Genomic DNA, 26,519 nt, shown 5'->3' on the forward strand with positions numbered 1-26,519 from the left:
AGATCTAAAATATTTTGATGGATAGGAGAAAATGAGAAGACGATCCACATTTGTTAGAGAGAAAGAAATGTTTGGTATGGATGTTGATATGGAAAATATTCCATGTGTTATACAATCATAGGCAAGATTAAACAAAACTTCAATACTCTAGGATCATTAGACTACGTTATGCAGAATACATATTTTTTTAAAAAATAAAAATAGTTATTCATAAGAATAGAAAATAAAAAATGATTGATAATTTTTATTTATATGTTTGGTAAAAATAATGACTTAAAATTAAAGTTTATGCTTCATAAATATTTTTTTTTTCAAAAAATTCAAATTTAGTAAAAATTAATTAAAAATTAAAATTTATATTTATTTATATATTTTTAGTATGTGATAATCATTTTAAATTTAAATGTAATAAGGATATTTTAAAGTTTATCTAAATTAAAAAATAAGATTAGGGATTCTGAGATTTTAATAAAGAATTGTTATTCCTTTAAATGGAGACATATTTATTCTTATAGAATAGTTATGTCAAGTTTAAAAACTTTGCAAACATAATAAAACACAAAATTTATGGAATAAAAATTCTATTATTGTGTTTATTTCATAAACCAAACATGCCCTTAAAGTTTTGAAGTTTTGGTTGGATTTTTTCCCCCTTTTTTTTTTTTTTTTTTTTTTTTGGGTTAAGCTAAACCATATTGAACCAATGAAAGAAACCAATCAACTATCATTGGTTTGGCCGGTTTGTTATTTTATTATTTTTTTAAAATATTTTTTGATAAAATGATAATTTGTTAATAGGTTGAATTTATTATTATTAATATTTAAAACTAAGTAATTTTTTTAAAAAATACATATTAAAAATATAAATGATTATAATAAAATATTAAGAAATTATATTAGGTATAGTTAATTTGATTCCATTTGTTTTGGTTAAAAATGATCTAAATTTGTTTTGGTTAAAAATTATCTAAATAGAATAAATTAACAACCAAATTCAATCCGAATCGAATTTGTTCAATTTTGTCAGTTTGAGTTCACACCTAATATTTTGGCATTAAATTGCTTTCTAAAAACTCACAATGAACATTATTTTAGTGGGGTTAATTTCATCTATCTCTTTTAAGGTTTAATTTAAAATTTTAAATACAATTTAAACCATTTGATTTTAAAAATATTATCAATTTTTCTCAAATTTTAAAAAATTATTATTTTTCTCCTTTATTATTTCATTCACATTTCTCAATTTAATATTATCTATAGGTGTTATTTGTAATTCTTAAATTATAAAAAAAAGTATTCTAATTAGGTAAATTTCATAGAGTCTAGAAGAATTATACACTATTCAGTAAAACGTTAATATTACGTGGAATAAAACAACTTTTTAGCAAAAATAAAAATATAAAAAAATGATTAATAAAAATGTTAAACACAAAAGAAGTGGTCATCTTGCTCTTTTTCATTTTTTTTTTTTTTCAATGGAGTGGCCATCCGGGTCTTGAACGCATGTGATTCTTTCCTTACCTCACGCCACGTTGGCATGTAGCCGTTGAAATTTGAAATTCCAACTATAATTGATTTTGGCCTCTTGAAATTTCCTTTTTGACCAAAAAGCCCCTCGTAATTCAAATCCCAAAGCCGCGGTGATTTCTACGGCTTGCCCTTAATTTCAAATCAAGATCATATCTCAGCCGTTGATGGAATCTCACTTTTTGAGCTCCGCTCAAAGCCTCAAGTACCACTACTTTCTCAAACTGTCAGATTTGAGCAAGAGAGAGAGAGAGAGAGAGAGAGAGAGCTCCAAACACTGTGATGTTTGAGTTCGACACCAAGAAGAAACACAGAAACTGGAGAGATAGATGAGTGTTTGAGTCATTTCCCACTTTATTTATTATTTTTTTCTTTCATTTGCTTCCAAGATTTACTGGTAGATACTATTTCAGGAATTCCTCGACTTGGGATTTTGTTTTTCAATTCATCTTTCAGGTATACAAATCCAAAATCTATAATACCCATTTCTCATTTCAGCTTTTTCATTTGAAATAAATCCGTGAAATATTCCATATGTCTTTTGCATAAACATATTTGCTGGTTTTTCTTGGATTTTTGAGTATATTAGGATGTTGAGGGATTTCAAATTCTTACGCCGGAATTCCGGAAAGAACGAAGAAGCCGAGAATGTGCCTGTAGACGGCAAGGAATCGTCGGTGGCGATACGAATCTCCACCGACTCATCGAGGCCTCCTCTGAATGCAATCCAAGAGACTGCTGAAAATCCCAAGCCAGAACAAGAAGTGGGTACTCGGAGTAAGGCCGATAGAACCCCATCTAAGGCCAAGGCCAGAGTTGCAGATCCCACATTGCCTCTTCGCACACCGGACAAGTATGGAGCTGGGTTTTCGACAAGAGGTCGATTTGGTTGGGCACAGAAGCATGAACCCAGTTCTGTTTCCAGTGATTTGCGTGACGATGCGAGCAATCACTCTGCCCAAGTGAGCAGAGGAGCTGGAAATTTTAATGGGAGTTCTACAAGCTTGACGCCTCGGGCAACAACGAGAACGGTTGGGAGACCAGCGTTGAGCTATTCAGAAAGCAATTCGACGCAAAGCACGCCCACCAAGAGCGTCTCTAAGCCTCCAAATACTGGTCTTCGTAATAAGGTCGATGGAAGTGCTGGCACTAGAACTGGGAATTTCGCTGCACTCTATAGAGGGATTCCGATTTCTGGTGGACCACCTACTGTGGTTAATACAGTCAAAGTCCCTCACTTCGATCTCAAGGAAGATCCATCTTTCTGGATGGATCATAATGTACAGGTAATCTTTAGTAATTTTGATGTTTTCTATGCAAATTTAAGTAATTCATGGCTAATTATGGTTGTGGGATTGTTAATCTTGCTAGGTTCTTATACGTGTACGTCCTCTCAATAGCATGGAGCGGAGCACTCACGGTTACAATAGGTGCTTGAAACAAGAAAGTGCTCAGAATATTACATGGATTGGGCAACCAGAAACTCGTTTCACATTTGATCATGTAGCCTGTGAAACTGTAGACCAGGTCTATTACCATCCAAAATTTTATTATTATTATTATTATTATTATTTTATTTTTTTATTTTCCTTCTTTAGCCAATTAATTTATTTTAAATTTGTGGGTTTTGCAGGAAATGCTTTTCAGAATGACTGGTCTGCCAATGGTGGAAAATTGCCTGTCAGGTTACAATAGCTGTATGTTTGCCTATGGTCAGGTATGGAGTGGGGTTTTAGCAGTTTTACAGTTGATAATTCACATAATACTACTATTGTATATTAGATACTTCTATGCCGTGCTGTGATGCTAGCATTTTTCCCTTCTGTTGATACAATAAGATATTGTGTAGAAAATACTGATATTGCTTTCTGACCCAAATGGATGCTGAATGCTGTACTTACAACCATAGAACGTCGAGCATATGACCCTTACTTTACCGTTAAAACTGGTTGCGTATCTGCACTTTAATCTTATGGTTCATCTTTATAAATATGGTGGAAGTCTAAATGTCTAAACTTTACTATCTTATCTAGCACTTATATTATTGAGGCAAAATCCTCACAGTATTATCCATGTTTAGGCAATCTCTTTTGTTTTTCATCATGAGCAAAGTATTTATCAATAATGAAATATATGGACTTACGGATTACACTTAACGAATTTGTATGTTGCAGCATAATTTATAATTCTTTAAACTGAATGATGTTTGTTGTTCAGTAGTCACAAGTTAAGGTAACAATATTCCATATAATTTATTCCTTCTAAATTTTTGTTTTTAAGAGCGTTTTGAATTTGTAGACTGGAAGTGGGAAGACATACACAATGCTTGGGGAGATTGAAAATTTAGAAGTCATGCCCAGTCCACATCGTGGAATGACTCCACGCATATTTGAATTTTTGTTTGCAAGGATCCAAGCGGTAATTTCTGTTACTTTTGGCTAGTTCACTTTTATATGCGTTAGCATGTGTATAGTGGTTGTATGTGGTTCTTATCTAGCTTTCAATTTACAGGAAGAGGAAATTCGAAGGGACGAGAAATTAAAGTACAATTGCAAATGCTCCTTCCTAGAGATCTATAATGAACAGATTACGGATCTCCTTGATCCTTCATCTACCAATTTGCTTGTAAGTTTGGTTACTTTGTAAGTGCATTGTCTTTCAATCAATAAGTGATCATCATTATTTTATATCTTACCGGTTACTACTTTATATTTTTCAGCTACGAGAGGATGCTAAGAAGGGTGTCTATGTGGAAAATCTCTCTGAATTTGAAGTTCAGACAGTGGGGGATATCATAAGCCTTCTAACCCAGGTTACAAATTTTTCATCATTATCCTTTCTAATTTGAGGCATTAGGATCTTTCTCACCCTCTATCCTTCTCTCGACATTATGTTCAAATTTCCATATAGGGTTCTTCAAATAGGAAAGTTGCAGCAACAAATATGAATAGAGAGAGCAGCCGTTCCCATAGTGTATTTACTTGCGTAATTGAGAGTAAATGGGAAAAAGATTCCACAACTAACCTACGATTTGCTAGATTAAACCTCGTTGATCTGGCTGGTTCAGAAAGGCTAGTCATCTACCCTAAACTTGTTGAATTGTGTATACATCTATTGAGATATTTGTTTCTTGTTATCCTTACTGATCAAATGATTGTCCATTATAGGCAAAAAACTTCAGGAGCTGAGGGTGAGCGTTTAAAGGAAGCTGCAAATATTAATAAATCATTGTCTACATTGGGGTACTTCTTCACTTTTTCAACTATTACCTTAATTTCTATGACTTATTTATATAGTTTTGGACTTAACCATTTGTAAAGTTAGTGTATTAAAATTGGATTTATGCATTGGCAGTCATGTGATTATGGTTCTATTGGATGTGGCACATGGGAAGCCAAGACACGTTCCATATAGAGACTCAAGGCTAACCTTCCTTTTACAGGTTAATTATAGTTCCTTTTCCACTGTCTTTTATCATACCTTTGCATCTTTTCATCATGACTGTAATCTTGGCACTTTAAAAATACAATGTAGGACTCACTAGGTGGGAACTCAAAAACAATGATTATAGCAAATGTCAGCCCTTCTATAAGGTTAGTTTAATGACTGTAACTCCTTTAACATTATATCACTTTATATCAAACTCAACAATATAATGAACCATCGTTATTCTTTTTCTCTTTTATTTTTGTTTTTTTCAAAAACCATTTTTCAGCTGTGCAGCTGAAACACTGAACACCCTCAAGTTTGCTCAACGAGCAAAAATGATCCAAAACAATGTAAGCTCTCTTTTATGATCCGAGCAGTACGATTGGATTTCTGCTTTAATTAATATGATTGGATTTCTGCTATAATCAATCTTCTGGGCTCATTCTTTCCTTTATTTTTTTTATCTTTTTTATTTTTAATTATCTTTCATTGCACAGGCTGTGGTGAATGAAGATTCTACTGGTGATGTCATTGCCTTACAACATCAAATATGGCTCCTAAAGGTGGTGCAATTTTTTTCCCTCTACAGTATATGTTCTGTTTTGTATGAAATGATCTATATTCAAAGCTGACTTTTGGAACAGGAGGAACTTTCTATTCTTAAACGTCAGAATGTCTCTCGGTCTTTATCATTTGATTTGATGGCTGGTGAAGATATGAGACAAGTACAAGAAAATGGTCTTACAGAATATGTATGTGAAATGGAGATAGATAATGATGACAATTCACTCAAAAATGAATCAAAAGGCACCGTGAGAATGTCTAACAAACAGGTATACTACATGTTATACCCTTTTCAACTTTACAGATAAGCTGAAGTATTTGATTTGCTTACTTTACCAATTATAACATTTAGTTGAAAATGATGGTACAGTTAAAATCTTTGGAGACAACACTTGCTGGTGCATTGAGGAGGGAGCAGATGGCAGAAACCTCTATCAAGCAACTTGAAGCTGAAATAGAGCAGTTGAATCGCCTGGTATTTTGTTTTTAGTGTTTTCTTTTGCCTTTCAGAATTGTCGTTTGCATTGTGGCTTAATTGCCTGGCATTCATTACTTCTCAGGTACGTCAAAGAGAGGAAGACACCAGGTGCACCAAAATGATGCTGAGGTTTCGAGAAGACAAAATTCAGAGAATGGAATCAGTTATTAATGGCTCCATTCCTGCTGAAACTTATCTACTAGAAGAGAACAAATCATTGTCAGAAGAGATTCAGCTGCTTCAAGTTAAACTGGATAGAAATCCTGAAGTAACTCGCTTTGCATTGGAGAATATAAGGCTTTTAGACCAACTTCGAAGGTAGTTTCTGCAGAAATCATTCAACTCGAATTTGTTCTATCTGTTTTACTTCTCTACATTTTTGCATTTGTAGATATCAAGAATTCTATGAAGAAGGTGAGAGAGAGATACTTTTGTCTGAAGTGTCTACACTGCGAGATCAGGTGTTCACATAATCTAAACGAGATGAATTTGGTTTTCAACTGGGTTGAATTTAAGACCATGTATAACCAAAAAAGAAATTACCTTTTCTCTGCAGCTGCATCACTTTCTTGATGGAAACTCTAAACAGCAAAGTAATCCAAACTCCATTCTGGAACCTCAGGTTGGTTTTATAACCTCTTTAGCATTTCAAGTTTTTCCTTCATTCTGGGAATATTTTCTTTAACTTTTTGATGTATTTTGCTGTATGAAAAGCTTCCAAGGAACCTTAATTTTGTATGCTTATTTCTTCTTTATTCTCAGAAATTTTCTTCTCCATTGACACAGGAAACCGTGTGCATCAGCAGGGAAAATAATTCTCTCCATTTGGAGGTGCACTTAGTCCTCTTTCTCTAAGCATATTATTTCTACCACCTTAAATACTTACGTTCACTTTTCATTGATCCAGTCACAAAAAACTCTCATGGAGTTAGAGGAATGCAGGCAAAACTTAAACTCTTGTTTGGATGAAAATGCAAAACTTAATAGGTGAGATTATTCAGTACACTGAAGTTTCAGTTGGTCTCCCAGTTTTAAGTTTCAGTTAGCTTTATATAAATTTGCTAGGAATCCTTAATTGTTAAGGTAGTTATGTAAAAGATAGAGACAGAAAAATGTGAAGAATGGGATATTTTATTATGCTTCTGTACATTAGATTTTATAGCCTTCTCTAGGATACAAAATTGGTAACAAATCTCCTTAATTAAAAAAGGAAAAAAATAAAACTGATTCCTAAATATCTGTACAGCTCATAAATTTCTGAACTACCTAAAACTAAGACATAATCGAATACATAGGAACTAAGAAATTACATAGGTACAGAATCTTCCAACATTATGCTTATTTCTTATGTGGTATTTAATTCTCCACTAACTGTGCAGGGAGTTAGAAGATTTACGCACGATGTTAAACAATCTCAAATCTTCAACCCTTGATCAAGAAGATAGTGTAAAGACTGTAGAGGTATTCTGGTTTTCTAAATGATTTTTTCAGCATAAGGGATCAATTCTTATCAGCCTCACTGTAGGGTGGTCTATATTGATTGGTAGATTTTATTGCCAGGCTTATTTGTTGCCATATTTGTTTGTTGTTTGTCTTACTCACCTTTTAAGAAGTTAGTTTTGCCTTCTTTATATCCAAATTTACTAATGGGAAGAAACATTAATTTTAGGATTTAATGAAGGATCCACCTTTTCATGTTCAGGTGCAAAACGCAGTTCAAACTAAGGAGATTGAACGGAAACATGAAGCAATGATGATTAAAAATGCAGAAGAAAATTTGAATTTGCAGTTGGAATTGGATATACTAAAGATGATTCTCAAAGAAGAGAGATCATCTAGTGGCAAAATGGAGGAAAGACTTATGTGCCTAAACAGAGATCTTGAGCAAGCAAAAGAAGAAATTTTGTTGATAAGTAAACAGTACGAAGATGCAAAGAGTGAACTGAAAGCAGCAAAGTCTGTAATTGAAGCTATAGAGTCCCAGCAGATTCTGTCAATCAATGAGATGGAGGAACTCAGGAGCAGTAACACCCATCATGTGCAACTTTTGCAGAAACAGGAAGTTGAAATCTTGTCCTTGAAAGAACAACTTGCTTTAAAAGAATTAAGAGATCTCTCACCTTCCAACTGTTCTGAGAATGACATCTCTCTGTTACAGTCAAAAGTGAAGAGGATGCAACATTCCCTTGAAAAGGCCAAGAGATTAAACACATGGTACCAAAGTGATCGTGAATTTCAGGTCTCCAATGATGAAGAAATGGATGAGGTTTGCAGGCAGGCTGAAGCTGAAACAGCTGAGGTGATTGTCTGTATGCAGGAAGAGTTGGCCATACTTCAGCAGCAAGTGCAAGATAGTCATCTGAAAGAACTAGAGATGAACAAGAATGTAATGTTTATGAAAACCGAATTGAAGGAGGTTCAGGAAAAAGTATACTTCTTGACCAAAGATAATGAAAGTTTAAGCGAGAAGCTTGAGGAGAAAGATGAAGAACTAAGAATCTTATCTGAAGAATGGGAACTATTGACCAGTGAGCTTGAGGAAGTTCTCTCTGATGGATGTGAGATGCTGACTAATGCATCTGATCAACTTTCCCTTATATCTAGCTCCTTTCCACAAAAGAGGATATGGATTTCTGAACATGTTGGCAGGATGGTAAGAACCATCTCCGAAAAGGAATTATTAATTGAAGAACTGAGAAAATGTTTAGAGGATGCAAACAACAAGAGAAGTGATGTAGAGTGCATGCTGAAGTCATTGAGAGGAGCAGCAATGGTTATTACTGAAGCTCACCAGCAGGAATGCAATGAAAAGGAGAAACAAATCCTGCAATTGACATCGCAGTTGACTGCAAAGGCATCTACCACAGCAAAGCTGGAGGACCGAGTCAAATTGCTGGAAGATCAGGTCAGAAGAACATCAGATTGTGCAACAGTTGCTTTTGTCGTTGTGAATAGATTATCAGAAGTGAATCACAATAACCTTGAAGCATTAGAGCATAAGAATATCCAACTTTGTGAAGCAGCTGAAATTAGCTTGAGGAAAGATGCCCTTCTCAATGAAAAGGATGCTGTAGTAGAAGAAGCAGAGAACCAGATCCAGTCTCTCAGAGCAGAACTAACAAAGTTGGAGGGTATCTGTGTTGATCTAAGACAAAAACTTTCTAAGGAGCAGGAACATGCTTATGCTAGGAAACAAATGCTTGAAGATGTCAAAGAGAAAAACATTCTAATGGCAAGGGAAAAGCTAGCTGAGCTAAGAACTGGTGTCTCCAGTCTTAAGTCATGCATGAGTACATACGTGGAATGTTATAGAAGTCCTGAAAAGAATAGTTCAGAAGAAGTTTGTGCATCTACCGAAGGAGAAGAAGAAGGCCGGGTAAGTTAACGTTTTGCTTTCTCCTATCTTAGAGCATGAGGTTGACATCTATGTGATAGATGGGGTCCTTCACAAGAGTGTATCATTTAATTGTTGCTATAATTGCAGATAGCCATTGGAACATGTCAAAGCAACAATGTAGATGACAGATTTGTTGAGGACTCGAGAACAGACATGGCCAACTGTTCTCTTAAAGTGGGTAAAGGGGTAACTAACTATTCATCTGATCAGGAAAATTTGAAGTCCAGAATACCTTGTGAGAATGTTCATGAGAGAGATGTTATGATTATACTTCTGAAAAAGGAAATAGAATCTGCTCTCAAAAGTTTGAAAGAGGTTCAGGCTGAGATGGAAAAACTACATGAAGAAAAGAAAGAGATGTGGAAGTCTGAGCAACAGAGTCAGAAAAGCATAAAATCTTTTACAACTCAGGCACTGAAACTGCAAGCAACCATGAATGACTTTGAAAATCAATCTAAGCTCAAGATGGAAGCTTTGAGTCAAAAGTTACAGGCATTTGAAAGTATTGTGCTAGAAGCTGGCTCTCATTGGTACCACACAAAAGAGGTAGATCCTTTGGATATTCAGAAACTTATGCTATTTTTGTTCATGGAAACTTCTATTATCTTCTTTTGATTGTGTTACCAGGAACAACCCACCATATGATATCCTTTTACACCATGTCGAAACTTTTCTGTTTCTTCCGTTAACTGTAATGAGGATAGTAATGATAAAATTAATAGTTAAAAAAAATTTCAGAGATAAATGATTCTGTAGACTTTAGTCATATACATTCATTTTTATTTTTAGCTGTTCTATCCTTCTCTTTGTGTATTTATTTTTCTTTCTGCAAATGGAGATTATAAAATACTGCCCCATTTGTTTTGTATATAGTTTTCAGCTCATCATGACTTCATTGCATATTTTTCCTAATATCTTCTTTTCACTTTGCAGTTGGTTGAACTAGAACTTGATGATGGAAAGTTGGTTGCAGCCCAGAAAACTGCAGAAGTTGCTTGCATTCTTTCTAAATTTGAAGAAGCCCAAGATACCATGAAGGAAGCAGATATTATGATTAATGGACTGATGATAGCCAATGAAACGATGAAGCTTGAAGTAGGAAATCTGCAGAAAATGTATGCCATCTCAATCAATGACAAGGATACATTAATGAATGAGGTCCAGAGCTTGCAATCCAGCAATCATCTAAAGAACCAACAAATTGAACACCTTGCATCTGACCTAATGGAAACAAAGACTTTGGTTGCAGAGTTAGAGGGTATGATTGCAGAAATCCAAACCTCTTCCACAGAAAGTTTCAAGTTATTAGCCTCTGACTTCCACAGCATGAAATCTCTATTTTTTGAATCCTCAAAGCAAGTCCAATCGTGGCTTGAGGATGTCTGGTCTGACATAATTGTGAAGGACTGTGCTGTGTCAGTTCTACATCTCTGTCACATGGGAATTCTGTTGGAAACAGTGATGGGACTGAATGCAGAGAATGGACTGCTTCAACATGGCCTGTGTGAATCAAATTCTCTCATAGCTGATTTGAAGCAACATAATACTAAATCAAGAAGAGAGCTTGAGATGTGTAGAGTCATTAAGGGGAAATTATTGGCTGACATTAAGAACAGTTTTGATCGCATTTCCAAGAAAGAAGAGGAAAATCAAGAGCTCAGTTTCAAGCTAACCACTTTTGAGAAAAAGATATCAGATTTACAGCTTCAAGAGGAGTTGATGCTGCAGAGGTCTGATTATATGGGATCTCAGCTTGCTATATTGATGAAAGAGCTGGACTTCAGTAACACAACTTTTGTGCAATCCCTTTTGGATGAAGAAAAAATGCTAAAATTTAAGGAGAATGTCCTCGAATCTCAAGCTGAGAGCTTCATGATAGATTGGTGCTTGAAAGACTTTGAGTCACTTATCTTGGCATCAAAATTAGAAGAGATGGCTTTGCACAAAGCTGAAATAGAGAGAGAGCATATAAGCTGTTGTGCATCTCTTGAAAAGTTAAAAGAAGAAATGATTCTTTTCAAGGTAGATGCAGGATTGAAAGAACAATTCTTAGCTGATGAGGAAGATGAGGTTGGTTGCCAAATTTCTGTCCTTGGTCAGAAGAACCAAAAGCTGCAGAAGGAAATGTGCAAGCTGGAAAGCTTGTTAAAAAATGAGCTGGACACGAAAAAGGAGGAGCTAAGCCAAATGATCAAATTAGAGAAGGAAAATGAGTCGCTGAGGATTGAGATCAGTAAGTTAAAGACAGAAAACAGCTTAGTTATCGAACATTTGGAGGAGAAGAATTCTGATATAAGTGTTTTTGAGAAAGAAAATCACCGCTTACAAGAAGCAATTTTGTCTGTGGAGACTCGTGTTGCCGGTCTGCAGATGGATTTAGAGGTAAAAAGTTCAGACATGCATAAAATCAAAGGATCACAAGCTGCTGCGGTGGAAAGAGTGTACTTGAAATGCCAGGATTTGCAAACCTACAGCAATAATATTGATACATTGATGAATGGTACAAATAATCTTCTGAATGAACAGTACTTTATGATTGTCGAGAATGCATTGGTAGAAATAAGTAAACTTACAGAGAGGACGTCTAAATTCACAGAGGAGCTTGAGTACCTGGAGTGCCATGCTAAAGAGCTGGTATCTGAAAATTTGTCTCTTCAGACTGAGCTACTGAGGAAGGATGATGTTCTGAAAGGTTTGTTATTTGATCTAAGCTTGTTGCAGGAGTCTGCAGCTAACACAAAAGATCAAAAAGATGAAATTGAAGGAATGATAGCTTCTTTGGAGGCTTTAGAAGATGAGCTTTCAGTGAAATCGGGTGAGCTTGATGAGGTCGTTGCTAGAAGGCAAATGCTTGAAGCTGAGTTGCAGGATAAAACAGAGATGATCTCTGCTCTTGAATTGACTATCTCGAAGGAACGTGAGTACCAAGAATTGCTTGCCATTGAAAATTCAATGTTCAGAGGTCAAATTGAAGATGCCTTGGCAGCAAAAAGCTTAGTTGAAGATGAGTTGACAGAAAGAAAGAAGATAAACGAGAGCTTAGAATTGGAACTCTTGGAAATGAGCAATGCTCTTGGCATAATGACCGACTCCATTGAATCCCTGAAATTTGTTCTAAATGAACTTTCTAGTGAGAGGGATCATCTTCAAACTGAGATGCTTAGTTTAAAGGAAAAGCTTGAAAGGGAAGAGGCACGTGCTGAAGAAAATGAAGCAATTGCAAAGGAAGCTCAAAAGGTAGAATCTTAGTTTAACCCAAGCCATAAAACACTAGATCTTTAATTTGATTTTCTTCATGTTCTGAATTCTAGTTTGTTACATCTATATCAGACGGCTGAATCAAGAAAGATCTATGCCGAAGACAAGGAGGCAGAGGTGAAACTATTAGAGAGGTCTGTTGAAGAGCTAGAATATACTGTAAATGTACTGGAAAACAAGGTTGGTTTTAAATCTTTTTTAACTATTGTACCACTCATTCCACATAACTTTTTACCAATGTTCACCCATGTCTTGTGAAACTCCATCTTTTTAGGTTGATATTGTTAAGGGGGAAGCAGAACGTCAACGGTTACAGAGAGAAGATCTTGAATTGGAACTTCAAAGTGTAGAACATCAGCTACAGAATGTTAAAAATGCTGATGCTGACATTAAAAGGTTTAGAGCTGTTCCTTCTATCAAATATGCTTGATTAAAAAGACATATTTTTTTCTTTCTACATAGATTACTTAATTGTTTCTGTGAATTGACTTGCGAACTTCTCCTATAGGCATTTAGATGAGAAAGAGAAAAGCCTTCAAGAAGCCCTAAAGCATGTTCAAATTCTTGAGAGGGATATAACTGAAAAGGATACTGAGGTGTGAAGTTCATTGCTGTATCTTAGTACAGAGTTGCTTTTAAATTTGTCATAAGCTTGCTACAGGATTCCTCATTTTCTCAAATCACTTTGAAACCAATGATTTAAATGTGATTTCAACATCTGATTATCATGGTTTTCTTTTAAAAAATAGATTGCCCAATTCAAAACACATATCTCTGAGCTAAATCTTCATGCAGAAGCACAGGCTTCTGACTACAAGCAGAAGGTATACCATCAGTTAGCAATTGATTGCATTTCATTACTCCAAACAAAATATGATAGTTTATTCCCCAATTTTTTCCTCCTACCAAACTTCTAAAATTAATTAAAATGCAAAACCTGGAAACAGTTTAAGGCATTGGAGGTAATGGCTGAGCAAGTCAGACCTGAAGGTCATTCCAGCCATGTCATAAATTCTTCTTCAAACAAGTCGGAGAAATATGCCACCAAATCTAGGGGTTCTGGTTCTCCTTTTAAATGCATTGGCTTAGGCTTGGCACAGCAAATAAAATCTGAAAGGGATGAAGAGCTTACTGCTGCCAGGCTGCGTATTGAAGAGCTTGAATCCTTATCTGTCACCAGACAGAAAGAGGTAGGTGTTGCTGCCCCAAATTGGTTGCCACAATTTGTGATTGACGATTTACATATGCTCATTCTGTTCTATAATTTGTTAACATTTTTCAATAATATTCAAGGGGTCTTTTCATGATGCAGATATTTGCACTCAATGCCAAACTAGCTGCTGCTGAAAGCATGACACATGATGTTATTCGGGATTTACTGGGAGTCAAGTTAGATATGACCACCTTTGTGGTAAATTATATAGCTTGACTATTGATCTACATATATGTCAATAGTGTGCCATCTTGCATAATATATGTTAAGATCAAAGATTACTATAATATCTTTCCTTCTTAAGAAACCATGCATTCAAATATGACTTATGGAAGTTAAGTTGTCGGTGAATAACATTCCTGGAAGTTGTCGGTGAATAACATTCCTTCTTTTCAGATAATCGTTCATCTTTAATGCATTACATTTCTTTAAGGTACAGAGACATTTAGCAAAACTAAATTAAGATAAAGGACTAAAAAATTGCTCATTTTCCACAGAGGGTTTATGCTTGAATGTCCAAATAAGCTCATCTCACTTTACTTGTATTTGTTAATGATAGTCACTGTTGGATAATCACCAAGTACAGAAGATTACCGAGAAAGCTCGACTTCATAATCTGGAATCTCAAGAAAAGGTATTCTCAGCATTAATCATACTGAAATTAGGTTGCATATCTCGATGTATTTTGTTATCTTAAATTTTGTTCTACATTCAGGGGCAGGAGGTTATGAATGTGAGAAAACGGCTAAATGAATTCGTTGAGGAGAGACAAGGGTAGGCAACCATTTACTTTGAAACTAACATGTCCCTTATCAGTAACTCAGTTTTCCCGTTTTCCTAAGTTTCTTTAACCCTTATATTCCAGATGGCTAGAAGAAATTGATCGAAAACAGGCAGAACTTGTGGCTCTGCAAGTTGCTTTGGAAAAGCTTCGGCAGCGTGATGAGTTACTTAAAACTGAAAATGAGATGTTAAAGGTTAATATAAGAATTTAAGCTTTGGAAATATTGGTCCTCATCTAAACATATTTGTTTCTGTCTCCGTACATAGATATGTATATATGTGTGTTTTTACTTTATGGTAAGCATTACTTTATTTGCAGGTGGAGAATGTAAATCATAAGAAGAAGGTGATGGAGCTTGAAGAAGAAGTAAATAAACTGTCAGGCCAACAAAATCTTCAACAGCGCATTCATCACCATGCCAAAATCAAGGTAAGATAATCTGAAAACATTATTATACTCTTTCCTAATAATTCTATGCTTTCCATTTCTCTTCCAAATCAATGTTAAAGAGTGATTTTCTAACACTGCATCAGGAAGAAAACAACATGCTGAAAATTCGTAATGAAGATCTTAGCACTAAGCTGAGGAGGACAGAGAACATTCTTTCACGGGTCAAGGATGAGCTCGCTTCCTTCCGAGTCTCCAATGGGAGGAATCCTTATATTGATTTTGATGAAGAGAAACGGTTGAGTGCCAAACTGAAGGTCAGTAGGGGGAAAGATAGATATGATGATGCTCAAATATAGATATAGTTAGATTTTGATTGCTTACAATGAAATGAAACTGTCACAGGAAAGTGAGGAGGAGAAAATGCAATTAGCACAGAAGTTATTGGGACTTTGTACTAGTGTTTTGAAGGTAGGTGAAAAGATGGCAAGCCAGTTTAATCAATCTGTTCCTTCTCAGAATGCAAAAGCTAAAACAAGAATTATATGGGCTAAGGGTTTGAAATTTTTATGTGCCTCATTTTCTTCAGGCAGCTGGAATTACAAAGCCTGTATCCAATATAAATCCCTCTGTTGCTGAAGAAGCACTTGAGCAAATCAAGAATAAATTTACTTCAATGGAAAGAGAAATGCAAGATTTGAAGTTCAAGGTAAATATATGATTAATTTATTCCTTGCCATTTTTTTTCCTTTAGTTTTACATTGAATAAAATTGCCTTTTTTTCCCCCCCTTTTTCTTTTACCTCACTCTGCAGAACAAAATTGCAAGTGAAAGAATTCGATTGTCCGAGCTCAAGCCACAATCTTCACCAATAAGCTCCAGGGCAGATGATAATTCTCAAACAGCAAAGAGGGTGTCCCAACCTCCATACTTTTCTGCTTTAGATCGTTGATTATCATCATGGTGTTAATTAGAGTGTGTTAACTTTTGCTAACGCATTCATTAACTAATTAATTTATTAATTAATTTCCCTACATTTTATAGGCTTTCAATGTGTAAATAATTATTATTATTATTATTTTTTTGTGCTTATGTAAATGTTACAATTTTCAACCATGAATGTAAATTAACAAGTTTAGCATTTGCCATATTGACACGTTATTTTCATGTTCATATATTCAAATTAACAAAGTATTTGTTTTGTTATGATAAAAAAAACAAAAACTAAAACAAAGCATTTGTTGCTATCTTTATCTAGAAATAAACCTTATTACTCTCTTTTATAAAGAGAAATCAAAATATTAACTAATTCTTGTCAAAAAAGAATATATATATATATATATATACACACACACACTAATTAAATGATAAATATTTTTACTAAATATAAATCAGTCTTCATTATCATGAAATGATACTTCTTCCAAAAGAAAATATTTTCAATACAACCAGAATTTATATTTCCTTTTTTATTTGAATTTACAGGTGAAACCCATTCATATAAATCCCATTCAGGTATAAGAGAGAGAAGGGAGTGTAAACTCGGAAAGCAATAGAATTTTTTCCCCTCCAACGACTTCCTTGCTTTGGTAATTTGTGCTCGATTAGGAGGTTTTTCATTTTTTATTTTTTTATTTTTTTATTTTTTACCGTAAAAATTTTATTTCAAGGTTACATTTCACGTGGTAAAAGCGTACACATTTGACTCTGACATTTGCCAAGCCTTTGAAAACCTACGAGACTAGAAAGCCATAACCCACCTAATAGACGTTGTGCAATTCCTCTTTTGCCCTTCTTTGCAAAAGCTGCAGAGAAAGCTGCACTGGTTCTCTGATTAGTGTGATATGGAGGAATATAGAAGCTTTTGGCTTCTAAAAGGAAAGGGCAAAAGAGGAATTTCGTAATGCATTACAGCAGAAGAGCTAGAAAAACTCCAATGGCCTGCCCTTTTTTACCACTTTCGAATGCCAAGTAGGTTTCATAGCTCATTGGTGCTGAATCCTTTGGCCTTCTCTGGGTTTAGTTTGATCTCAACACTCCAAAACATTTATTTCTGGGTGTTGCAGTTTTTGTTGCTTTGTTCTGAGTACCTATCAAAAAAATGAGTTCTGCAACCTTCGGTTCCATTTGTTTTGATAGTGGATGCTTATGGAAGGTTTAGTACCATTAAAGCTCTTTCATTTTATTATTTTATTATTTTTTAGAACATGCAGAAGAAGGAAACAAGTCCAAGTTTAATTTTTTATTATTTATTTTAAATTTTTTTTTGGCTAAATTATGAGCTTGGTTTATTTGTTGAATGAAAAAAGTGAAACTTTTATCTGGGTTTCTTTTATCTCTCTCTCTCTCCTCTTTTTTTTTTATTTTTTTTTATTTTATATATGCATCCGTTTCCCAAGAGCCAAACTGAGAATAAAACTGGATGTTAAATTTCTGTTGCTGCTTTGAGCGCTTTTCTAACTTTGTGGGCTATATTTATTATTTATTTAAATTATTTCCTTTTATCTTTTTTCAACTTAATGTCCTTTATATATATTTGAATGCAGAACGAAATCAATGTTTCAAAAACTAAGAAGCGAAATGGAGGAAGGTTTGTTAAATGTTTGGCAAATACTAAAACTCAGAAAGCAGAAAAGGCAGTTCGCATTGGTGTTCTTGGAGCCAGTGGTTACACTGGTGCTGAGGTAGAGCGTCTCACTCACCAACCCTTTTCATTACATTTTTTTTTTTCAATTCTTTTGGGAGATAGATTTATTATGATATTGTTTGTGAAATATATTTTAATTCTTGGTCGTAAGGATGGGTCTTGAACTAGAACTTTGGAATTTCTGGATGAGCCAAGGTTAATTTTGGAGAAAGAAATAGTAAATACTGAAAGTCATAATTCTGAAGTACTATGGAAAGGGTTTCCTAGTTGGGTATGAAGATTGAGATGGGTTGGACAACTTTAACACAGCACGTCGAACTAGCTCTGTATTGTCTTAATACAAACAAATTATAATATGTTATGATGTGAACCATATCTTGCAGATTATCCGGCTCCTGGCAAACCATCCACACTTTGGCATTACGTTGATGACTGCTGATAGAAAAGCTGGTCAATCAATTGGTGCAGTGTATCCTCATTTAGTCACACAAGTAAGAGACTTTAGGCTGAAAATGTTTTCACTAATGGCCAAAGCATGTATGTAGAGATATTATCAGTTTAAACTCGCTCAAGCCCGGGGCATTTCCTAAGTATCTATTTTTATATCCTATATTTTATCGATTGTACACAGATCCCCGGGTTTTGTAGCAGAGGTCAACAGTAAAGATATTTCCATCCATTCTGTACTTTCTGGCTTCTTTACAATACAATCTTTCATGACAAACAAATTTTGATTTTTGCTACATGTACAGGATCTGCCAACCTTAGTTGCTATCAAGGATGCTGATTTTTCTGAAGTAGATGCAGTATTTTGTTGTCTGCCACATGGAACCACTCAGGTCCTTTTATGTTTCTGTTGTATTTCTTAGTTCCTTAACTAACAAAATTGGTTCCTAGTTCAGTTTTCCTTCAAAATTAGGAAATACATTTACTGGATCTCTTTCCCTTAGTTATAGATATGTTTGGTTTTTTACTTGCAGGAAATTATCAAAAGCCTTCCAACAAGTTTAAAGATTGTTGATCTCTCTGCGGTACGCTCTAGTTTATCACCACTTTGTGCTGCACCTTTCTCTTTTTCTTTTCCTTTTTTTTTTTTTCTTTTTTTTCTTTTTTAATAAATAGAATAAAATAAAGAAATTGTGTATTGACATCCTATCATAGGAGAGGAACTCAAATATTATTGTTCAAAAATTGTATATGATGTGTCTGCAGGACTTTCGGCTACGAGATATATCTGAGTATGAAGAGTGGTATGGTCAGGCACACAGAGCACCAGATTTGCAGGTAAAGTAATTATTTCTCTTTTTCTGTATGGCTGTCACTAGTTTACCCCCTTAATGACTACCATTTCTACATATTGTTTTGGAGAAACTTTTAGAAATGAAGTGGGCATTAACTGATGAATAGTGTTGTAAGAGTACCTTTGTCTGGCACTGTTTTCTGAAGTCAAAATTGCACTTTGTTGATCCAAATGCTTCTTTTTAAGTCCACTAAACCTTACTCTTCAAGGAAATGCATGCTCATTGGCTTTTAACTCAACTGTGGCATGGTTTACTTATTCCACGAATTTCTGCTTTTTGGATTTGCTGAAATGATATATCAAATAAAATTTAGCATTGTTATCCTTGAAAAGTTTTATGTTTTTATACCATTAACTTGAATGTATTTACAAGTTCTATTTTCATGGATCCAGAAAGAAGCTGTATATGGTTTGACAGAGATTGTGCGGGAGGAAATTAAAAATGCACGCCTAGTTGCCAATCCTGGTTGCTATCCAACATCCATTCAACTTCCCCTTGTTCCACTGATAAAGGTCTGTCTCGTATTTTGATTTTGTTTTAAATTTCAGTTTCTAGTGAGACTCATGCTTAGGGTTAGTCGATTAATCACATGGCATCCAATAAGTGACAAGTTATGTGTAGACTATGTACGTAGAGGTTCAGGGAGCCAGGGAGTTACTCTAGATTCCAATTTAGTGGCAAAAGGAAAGAAGGAGAAAGAAAACCTGGAATACTTCAGAAAATAATCTGAATCTGATAGCCTTCTCAAAAGGGCAAGTCTAAACTTGATTTTGACTGTGATTTTAGTGGAATTACAAACCAGGAGTTAAGTATATGTTGAAACCTTAGAACAAAAGGTTGAATATATTTATATGATCTGTGACAATATGGAGGCTTAAGATATTTCAGGTGAATATGTGGTGCAAATAGATTTGGAATTTAGTTAGAGACATTATATTCTGAAAGATTTTGCTTTATCTACCCATTATGTACATGAGAATGGCTGTCTCATGATTACTAATATTCCAGTTTGGCCTTTTTTTTGCTTGTTTCTTTCCCTCAGTGCTTTGTTACACACCTTCTGATGTTCTGTCACATGCAGGCTAATCTCATTGAGTTTAGAAATATCATCATCGACTCAAAATCTGGTGTCAGTGGAGCAGGTTAGGATATGATCAACTAGCTCATAAATCTTTATACAGATGTTAAGTTCTAGACTCTGGTACTTTGCTTGATTTCTAATGTAAATTGGTTCACTGCAGGGCGTAGTGCAAAAGAGGAAAATTTATACACAGAAATAGCTGAAGGCATCAAGTCTTATGGTGTTACCCGTCATCGCCATGGTAAGTTTTTGTACTCTAGTTTGTTGAGTTACCATTAATCCCAAAAATTCAAGTCGATAGGAACTAGTACCAACTATGTATATTGAGCTAATACAACAAAAACTTGACAGACTTAAAATTGTATTTTGCCAAGTACTTTTGTCTGTTTAGTTGCTTTCACAAGGAGGTAGCCTTGTTTTTATGTCTAAATTTCAGTTCCAGAAATTGAACAAGGGCTATCTGATGCTGCACATTCGAAAATAACCGTCAGTTTCACTCCACATCTAATACCAATGGTGATTATTATACCTTGACATATTATGTTATTGCAGTATACAGATTTGCTCGTTGCTAAGATAGGACTAAACTTTAAGTTCTTGTTACTGTCTTTCAGAGCCGTGGTATGCAATCGACCATATATGTAGAAATGGCTCCAGGTGTAACAGTTGAGGACTTGTACCAACAATTGAAGACGTCCTATGAGGTACACCTATTTAATTCTTCTTCTTCTCATTGAGCACCTGCATTCATATCTGATTGTCATTCTGTACAGAAGGCAGCATTGGAATGAACTTCATAAGTTGGCACTTCTTCATCAGAATAGCAAAATTTTCTGTGCAGTAAAAAAAACAAACAAATAAACAAAAGAGAGATTGAGAGATGTTTCAGGTGATCGGTTTTGGTTGCTAAAGGTTATCTTCAACCCTGTCGAGCAATAACTTTCATAGGTCTAGAAAATGGTTTACGTGATGATACTTAAGTCAGCTTAGAGAATCACCACTGAAGCAACCAAAGTCGTGATGCTGAACTTCATGTCATTTTCAAATTTACTGTTCTGACTAATGACACTTTTAGGGCTTAATTTTTCTTCTTTAGCTGAAGAATATTCACTCTGAATTGCAAGAGACAATTGGTTTTTTCTTGCACTTTGCTAATGAGTAGATCGTAAAGGAGCCTTTTATATTTAGATGCCATTGATTCCCTTGGAATAGTATGATGGTACCAAGTGACTTCAACATGCACATAGATTCATCATTCATGTGCATATTTACACTACTTGTTGGGTTGCATTTTCTTTTATTCTGATTGCTATTTGTGAGATTTTATTCATTCGTGTGCATATTTACACTACTAGTTGGGGTGCATTTTCTTTTATTCTGATTGCCATTTGTGAGATTTTATTCATTCGTGTGCATATTTACACTACTAGTTGGGGTGCATTTTCTTTTATTCTGATTGCTACTTGTGAGATTTTATTCTTTCTTTCTTTCCACCATGATTTTGGTTTCAGGATGAAGAATTTGTCAAGTTGTTGGAGAAACGAGCTGTCCCACGCACTCATGATGTCCGGGGCTCTAATTATTGTTTCATTAATGTCTTTGCTGATCGAATTCCTGGACGAGCAATTATTATTTCTGTTGTAAGTCCATCCTTTTGCTATTTCCTTTGCAAATATTGACTTATGGATCATACCATGAATGGCTAAGCTCTTAAAATGTTGGTGCAGATTGATAATGTAGTTAAGGGAGCTTCAGGTCAAGCTTTGCAGAATCTCAACTTGATGCTGGGATTTCCAGAAAACACAGGGCTTCTTTATCAACCCTTGTTTCCTTAGCATGTATTCTTTTTGACCGACTAAGAGTAAACTTGATTCTTCGGCTAAGAAGATTCTTTATTTTATATTTTTGTCAGTAGTTTGTAGTTTTTTTATGAATTTCTGGTTCATTCCAAAATGTTGGTTTTGATGTTCTTGTAGCTTCTCTCTTTAATTTATTGGTCCAGTGCCACCTTTTGTAAACTATTGCCAAGGCAAAATAAAAAAGAATAAGAAGGAGCTTCTTTTATTGTATTATCTGGCCATATTATCCATATCATGCTTTGTGAGACTGTCTATCATCATGAATAACTATAGCGCATCTTAACAGTTTATGTGGAGAAAAACTTGTAAACAGCTGTAGGATTTTCTGCTTCTGTTTCTGTAGCTAGCTGGTTGTCATTGCTTCTAGTAATCTAATCCCCAAGGACAAAAAAAAAAAAAAGAAAAAGGAAAAGAAGTAAATTGCTAAGGTATACCTGCTAATATAACATTTTTCCGAACGATTTTAAAACTTTTTTGAAATTCTAAAATTTATATATATATATATATATATATATATGTAACTTTTTTTCTTTTTTTTCAAATTCAAAAGTTAAAATTAAAATCTATATCTTGACCACAGGATTCTTCTCTTTTTTTCTTTTTCTTTTTTACTTTTTTTTTTTGGCAGATATTTGACACAAATAATATGATATGAAAAATACAAAAGCTTGCATTATGTCTTCTATATTTGGTTAAATAGTTTAATCCTGTCTCTGCTATGGCAACAAAAAGTTTTTAACTAGCAAATACAACTCAAAATCTTATTCAATTTTGTAATTTTCAAAGAATCGAATTTAATATATATTGTTATTATTATTTCTTAAATGAAAAAAAATTAAAAAAAAAAGAAAAAAGAAAACCGAAATTATAAGATTATCTATATATATATATATATTATATTTTAATTATGTTTAGATGTCTACATTAACAACAACAACAACAACAACAAAGAGAAAGAACGTCAAAAACAAAAACAAAAACAAAAACAGAACAGCGAGAGAAAGAGAGAGAGCTCACAGGAATGCTTATCTTTGCCTCCAATTCTTAAACCCTTAGGTTTTTCCATATTTGAAGGTTAAACCCATTGCATGGCGTTTTGGATAAACAAGGAAATCTAAAGCAACTCTGTTACTTCACATGAAAAGCGAGTAGTACGGACAATGGCGAACCTTTATCCCTCTAATTTGTTATCTGCTTCCACTCGTTTCAAAGCCTCCACTGAAATGGCTCTCAAGACCCATCACCACCCTTTTCTTCAGGGATTCAAGGTAAGCTTGCTTGTCATTTTCCTTTTATAGATTTCCCTCAAATTTCAGCATGCAATTCTTTTTCTAAATATCTGCAGTTTATCGTGTTTTGGCTTAAAAGTTTACTAATTGTTTATTGGAAATATTATTAACTTTCTCCCGAGAGATGTGATTTATTTCTCAGAAATAGTGGGTCAAGAAATTCACCATGGAGTTGGGTTTGCCGGGAGTTTAGTTAACACGATTCTTCTTTTGTTATTATCGGGTGTATAGAAATAGGTTTTTTTTTTTTTTTTTTTTTTAAATTTTTTTTTTTAAATATATATGAATTTTAATTGTTATTTTAATTTATGTTAACTGTGTTCATTATTGTTATAAATGTAATTTTATATTGAATTTGTTTTGTGCTTATGTTGACATTTGTATAAGTAGAGTTTATTTTTTTTAAAAAAAAAAATGAACCTACAAATTCTAATGTAGTCACCTTATAGAGTCTGGTTACCTGTTAGGATTGGAAGTGCAGTCACTAGAAAATGAAATGGAGCATAATCTGGTGTTTGTCAAGCCTATGCGTTTGTGTGTGCAATGAAGAATTTTAATTTCTCCAAAAACCTACCATGAGAATGTAGACCTGTATTCAAGTTTTTCTCTTTGAGCTAGAATTTTAATGCTTGAGTGTTTTTTGAGAATTTGACCTCTCTTTGTGGCATTGTTACGAGAATCCTGAATTGTCATCTATATGGCCTGTAAACTAGTTTTTGAGTGGGCTTGAAAATATTTGTGTTTATTTATGTTTTTTGTTCTGTCACTCTTGAATCCAAGTAGCTGCAGCATATTTTGTCTTTGATGTGTTGCATAGGACACAGTTTTTGCCTCATCATGTAGTCACCTGTATTATGTATCCCCCTCCCCCTTCCCCTTTTTTTTTGCAGAAAGAGAAGCACCACTTAAAATGGTTACATTAGAAGTCTGAGAGTTTAATTGATTAATTGGAAAAAAACTTGTATGTGCAACTAAAAGAATTAGTGCTGATTTGTTAGAAAAAAATATTTGATGTTAGTTTGTGGTTACATCTATTTAGGAAACCATAGCCATTAATCATCTCTTTTACTTGAGTTTCCTGATGGGTTGTGTAGCTTTCTCAATTCACTAGGTTTACTGTTTCCTTTTATTTGTAGGAGGGATTTTCACAATATGATAAAAAATGCCACTATAGTTCAAGTTTTATACCATCAGGGTTATTTCAGAATTCTGGGCCCAAAGTCATGTGTGCAATGAACATGGCTTCAGGGCAGTCAGATGATCCTGGGAAGACAAAATTGGAACGCCTGCAGGACATGGCAATCAAACTGTGGGAAAGTACCCCTGCTCCAGTAAAGAGTTTCCCCTGGAATAGAGCATTTGACAACTTCGTCCAACTCATCCTTGACCTTATCTTGGCAGTTGTCAGATACTTAAGTGTACCTCTACTGGTGGTGTCCTCCCTTAGTGAGATATCATATTGTGCACATGAAAAGAAGCTGTTTCTTATGCCTGTCCCATTACTTATTGGAATTGCTGTTGCTGAAGTCTTGAGGCAGACAGCCTTGGATGTCTCTCCACTTCTCAAGGTAACCTGTCTGTGAAGAGTCACTCGGCTATTTATTAACTCAGTTAATTTGACATGAGGGTTACTTGACATGAAAATTGTGTCAACAACATCTTGTGACATTTATCAACATTCAGTTTAAAATGGCATCATGTAGTGATTTAAAAGTCATGATTACTAGATTCATATGCGTGGGTGAAAAGATTTGGAAGTTACATTTTTTTTTCTTTTCCATTTTGGATCTCAATTGTGGAGATGCTTAATGGTTTTTAGAAGCATCTGGTTCGGCTCCATTTGATGGATTTTACATTTTATTTACTTGGGAGATCTTTGATCAATCAGTGTAGGCTCTTTTCTGAAATTCTTTTTCACTTTTCCTTATCCCAATTTTGATAGTCCTTTTTATATATTGATAAGTGAAGTACTATGATGCCAGACTAGAGAGCTTGTTGGATTGCCTCATTTCTCAGTATTTCGTTTCTTGAAAGAGGCCTACATTTTTTTCCAGTTTATTTTTATCAGAATTATTCTTATTTGTATAAATACATTGTTCTTGTCTGGCTTGGTAGCAGGATGCAGAAGTTCCATGGCATCTGATTTGCATGGCTATTTTGTTCACGCTTCTTAAATTAGCAGGGCCATCTCTACCATACTGGGGCCGGATATTTGTCCCACACTTTGCCAATGGGGGTTTGTTTAGAACTCTATGGGCATTTTGGCAGCGTAGGAAAAGGCACTGAGAAATTAGAGCATTCAGTAAATAAGATCCAATTCTTGCAGGAAAAAAATATAACAGGTACTTCTCCTTCTGGGGCAATTTTCTTTACTTGAGAGGACGTCAAATTTCATTCTCTTTTTTTTTATTATTATTATTATTTTCTGTTTATATTATATGATGTTATTATTATACTGCACAGCTAATGTAACTGGTCAATCTGACAAATTATACATCTTCACTTATGATTAGATACAGGTGGCATATTTTCCAATGAAAGTGAAGTTGCTGAACAATCAGCTATAAATTTGAATAGTAGATGTCTATGAATAGTGCCTTCTTGTTCTTAACCAATGCAAATGTTTGCCTGATCAACTATTTTTTTAATTTTTTTTTTTTTTCTCTTTTTGTTGAAGGTTGAAGAACAGGGCAGAAGGAGTAAGGATCTTTCTTGTCAATTTTTGGGCAGAGCATTGTAGTGGTTGTCATTATTGTAATAAGAAAGTTCAAATTAGAATTTCATTTGTCAATTTGATACAATACCTGTAGTCAATGAATAGCTATATTTTGATGCTTTTTTGTGTTCATATGGATGTACTTTAATACACAGGCATTATAGATTGAGTTCATGCTATTTCAATTGGTCACTTTATCATGCTGTTGGCAATGAACAGTGCAAGACAATGCAAGGTTACTACTGCTTACTTGGAGCTGTATTTTGGGACCTATGGTTTAAAAAACTTAACAATGACGGTCACTTGAATGCTGCTGGTCCAACTTTGTTTGTGGCCTTAGGTGGGAAAAAATATATATATATATATATATATATTAAATAGAATTTTTATAAAATAATTATAAATTAATCTATATTTTATAATATATTTCTTTTTGGTTTTATTTTGAATATAGTGAGGAATAAGGCCCTTTGTTGTTTTTATACTATACTATATATATATATATATATATTTTCCCTAAATGAAGGGATGTTTAAGCAAAAAAAAGAAAAGAAAAAAAAAATGAAGGGATGCCGATAAATAATTTTTT

The 26,519-nt window shown here is 34.3% G+C and overlaps 3 protein-coding genes across 4 annotated transcripts; all 3 read left to right on the forward strand.

Moving 5' to 3' along the window:
- The first annotated feature begins 1,686 nt into the window (after positions 1 to 1,686).
- Positions 1,687 to 16,185, forward strand: LOC107411197 (kinesin-like protein KIN-12D). 2 transcript variants are annotated; one of them, XM_048481202.2, is made up of 38 exons: positions 1,689 to 1,983; positions 2,117 to 2,813; positions 2,899 to 3,054; positions 3,161 to 3,244; positions 3,826 to 3,945; positions 4,039 to 4,152; positions 4,247 to 4,339; positions 4,438 to 4,598; positions 4,695 to 4,769; positions 4,882 to 4,969; positions 5,062 to 5,120; positions 5,243 to 5,306; positions 5,454 to 5,519; positions 5,601 to 5,789; positions 5,891 to 5,995; positions 6,081 to 6,316; positions 6,390 to 6,459; positions 6,555 to 6,620; positions 6,785 to 6,829; positions 6,906 to 6,985; positions 7,378 to 7,459; positions 7,701 to 9,374; positions 9,483 to 9,941; positions 10,329 to 12,632; positions 12,726 to 12,833; positions 12,928 to 13,049; positions 13,162 to 13,249; positions 13,403 to 13,477; positions 13,601 to 13,843; positions 13,966 to 14,064; positions 14,426 to 14,500; positions 14,582 to 14,640; positions 14,732 to 14,843; positions 14,969 to 15,079; positions 15,184 to 15,354; positions 15,443 to 15,508; positions 15,627 to 15,746; positions 15,852 to 16,185. In XM_048481202.2, exons 2-38 carry the CDS (start codon positions 2,118 to 2,120, stop codon positions 15,987 to 15,989), a joined length of 8,673 nt encoding a protein of 2,890 aa, XP_048337159.2. In that variant the 5' UTR covers positions 1,689 to 1,983; position 2,117; the 3' UTR covers positions 15,990 to 16,185. The 2 variants fall into 2 exon arrangements, with proteins under 2 accessions (XP_060667378.1, XP_048337159.2); XM_060811395.1 differs by lacking the exon at positions 13,403 to 13,477 and having other exon boundaries at positions 1,687 to 1,983.
- Positions 16,186 to 16,935: 750 nt separating this feature from the next.
- LOC107411213 (probable N-acetyl-gamma-glutamyl-phosphate reductase, chloroplastic) lies at positions 16,936 to 22,135 on the forward strand. Its single transcript, XM_016018758.4, has 13 exons — positions 16,936 to 17,192; positions 17,584 to 17,721; positions 18,068 to 18,175; positions 18,437 to 18,523; positions 18,665 to 18,715; positions 18,897 to 18,968; positions 19,378 to 19,497; positions 20,067 to 20,127; positions 20,227 to 20,307; positions 20,503 to 20,582; positions 20,681 to 20,770; positions 21,578 to 21,706; positions 21,794 to 22,135. Exons 1-13 carry the CDS (start codon positions 17,139 to 17,141, stop codon positions 21,899 to 21,901), a joined length of 1,179 nt encoding a protein of 392 aa, XP_015874244.3. The 5' UTR covers positions 16,936 to 17,138; the 3' UTR covers positions 21,902 to 22,135.
- A 710-nt stretch (positions 22,136 to 22,845) lies between these two features.
- Positions 22,846 to 26,130, forward strand: LOC107411196 (uncharacterized). The gene is made up of 4 exons (XM_025071257.3): positions 22,846 to 23,193; positions 24,351 to 24,782; positions 25,333 to 25,556; positions 25,892 to 26,130. Exons 1-3 carry the CDS (start codon positions 23,086 to 23,088, stop codon positions 25,498 to 25,500), a joined length of 708 nt encoding a protein of 235 aa, XP_024927025.2. The 5' UTR covers positions 22,846 to 23,085; the 3' UTR covers positions 25,501 to 25,556; positions 25,892 to 26,130.
- Positions 26,131 to 26,519: the final 389 nt, after the last annotated feature.

The sequence above is a fragment of the Ziziphus jujuba genome, chromosome 9, assembly GCF_031755915.1.
Source record: "Ziziphus jujuba cultivar Dongzao chromosome 9, ASM3175591v1".
Taxonomy (NCBI): domain Eukaryota; kingdom Viridiplantae; phylum Streptophyta; class Magnoliopsida; order Rosales; family Rhamnaceae; genus Ziziphus; species Ziziphus jujuba.

Bases quoted from the DNA above. Each gene is read 5' to 3' on its own strand.
- LOC107411197 (XM_048481202.2), top strand. From the start codon at position 2,118: ATGTTGAGGGATTTCAAATTCTTACGCCGGAATTCCGGAAAGAACGAA. The intron at 2,814-2,898 runs GTAATCTTTAGT...TAATCTTGCTAG, and splicing joins GGATGGATCATAATGTACAG to GTTCTTATACGTGTACGTCC. The intron at 4,153-4,246 runs GTAAGTTTGGTT...TATATTTTTCAG, and splicing joins CTTCATCTACCAATTTGCTT to CTACGAGAGGATGCTAAGAA.
- LOC107411213 (XM_016018758.4), top strand. From the start codon at position 17,139: ATGAGTTCTGCAACCTTCGGTTCCATTTGTTTTGATAGTGGATGCTTA. The intron at 18,716-18,896 runs GTACGCTCTAGT...ATGTGTCTGCAG, and splicing joins AGATTGTTGATCTCTCTGCG to GACTTTCGGCTACGAGATAT. The intron at 18,969-19,377 runs GTAAAGTAATTA...TCATGGATCCAG, and splicing joins ACAGAGCACCAGATTTGCAG to AAAGAAGCTGTATATGGTTT.
- LOC107411196 (XM_025071257.3), top strand. From the start codon at position 23,086: ATGGCGAACCTTTATCCCTCTAATTTGTTATCTGCTTCCACTCGTTTC. The intron at 23,194-24,350 runs GTAAGCTTGCTT...TTTTATTTGTAG, and splicing joins CTTTTCTTCAGGGATTCAAG to GAGGGATTTTCACAATATGA. The intron at 24,783-25,332 runs GTAACCTGTCTG...GCTTGGTAGCAG, and splicing joins ATGTCTCTCCACTTCTCAAG to GATGCAGAAGTTCCATGGCA.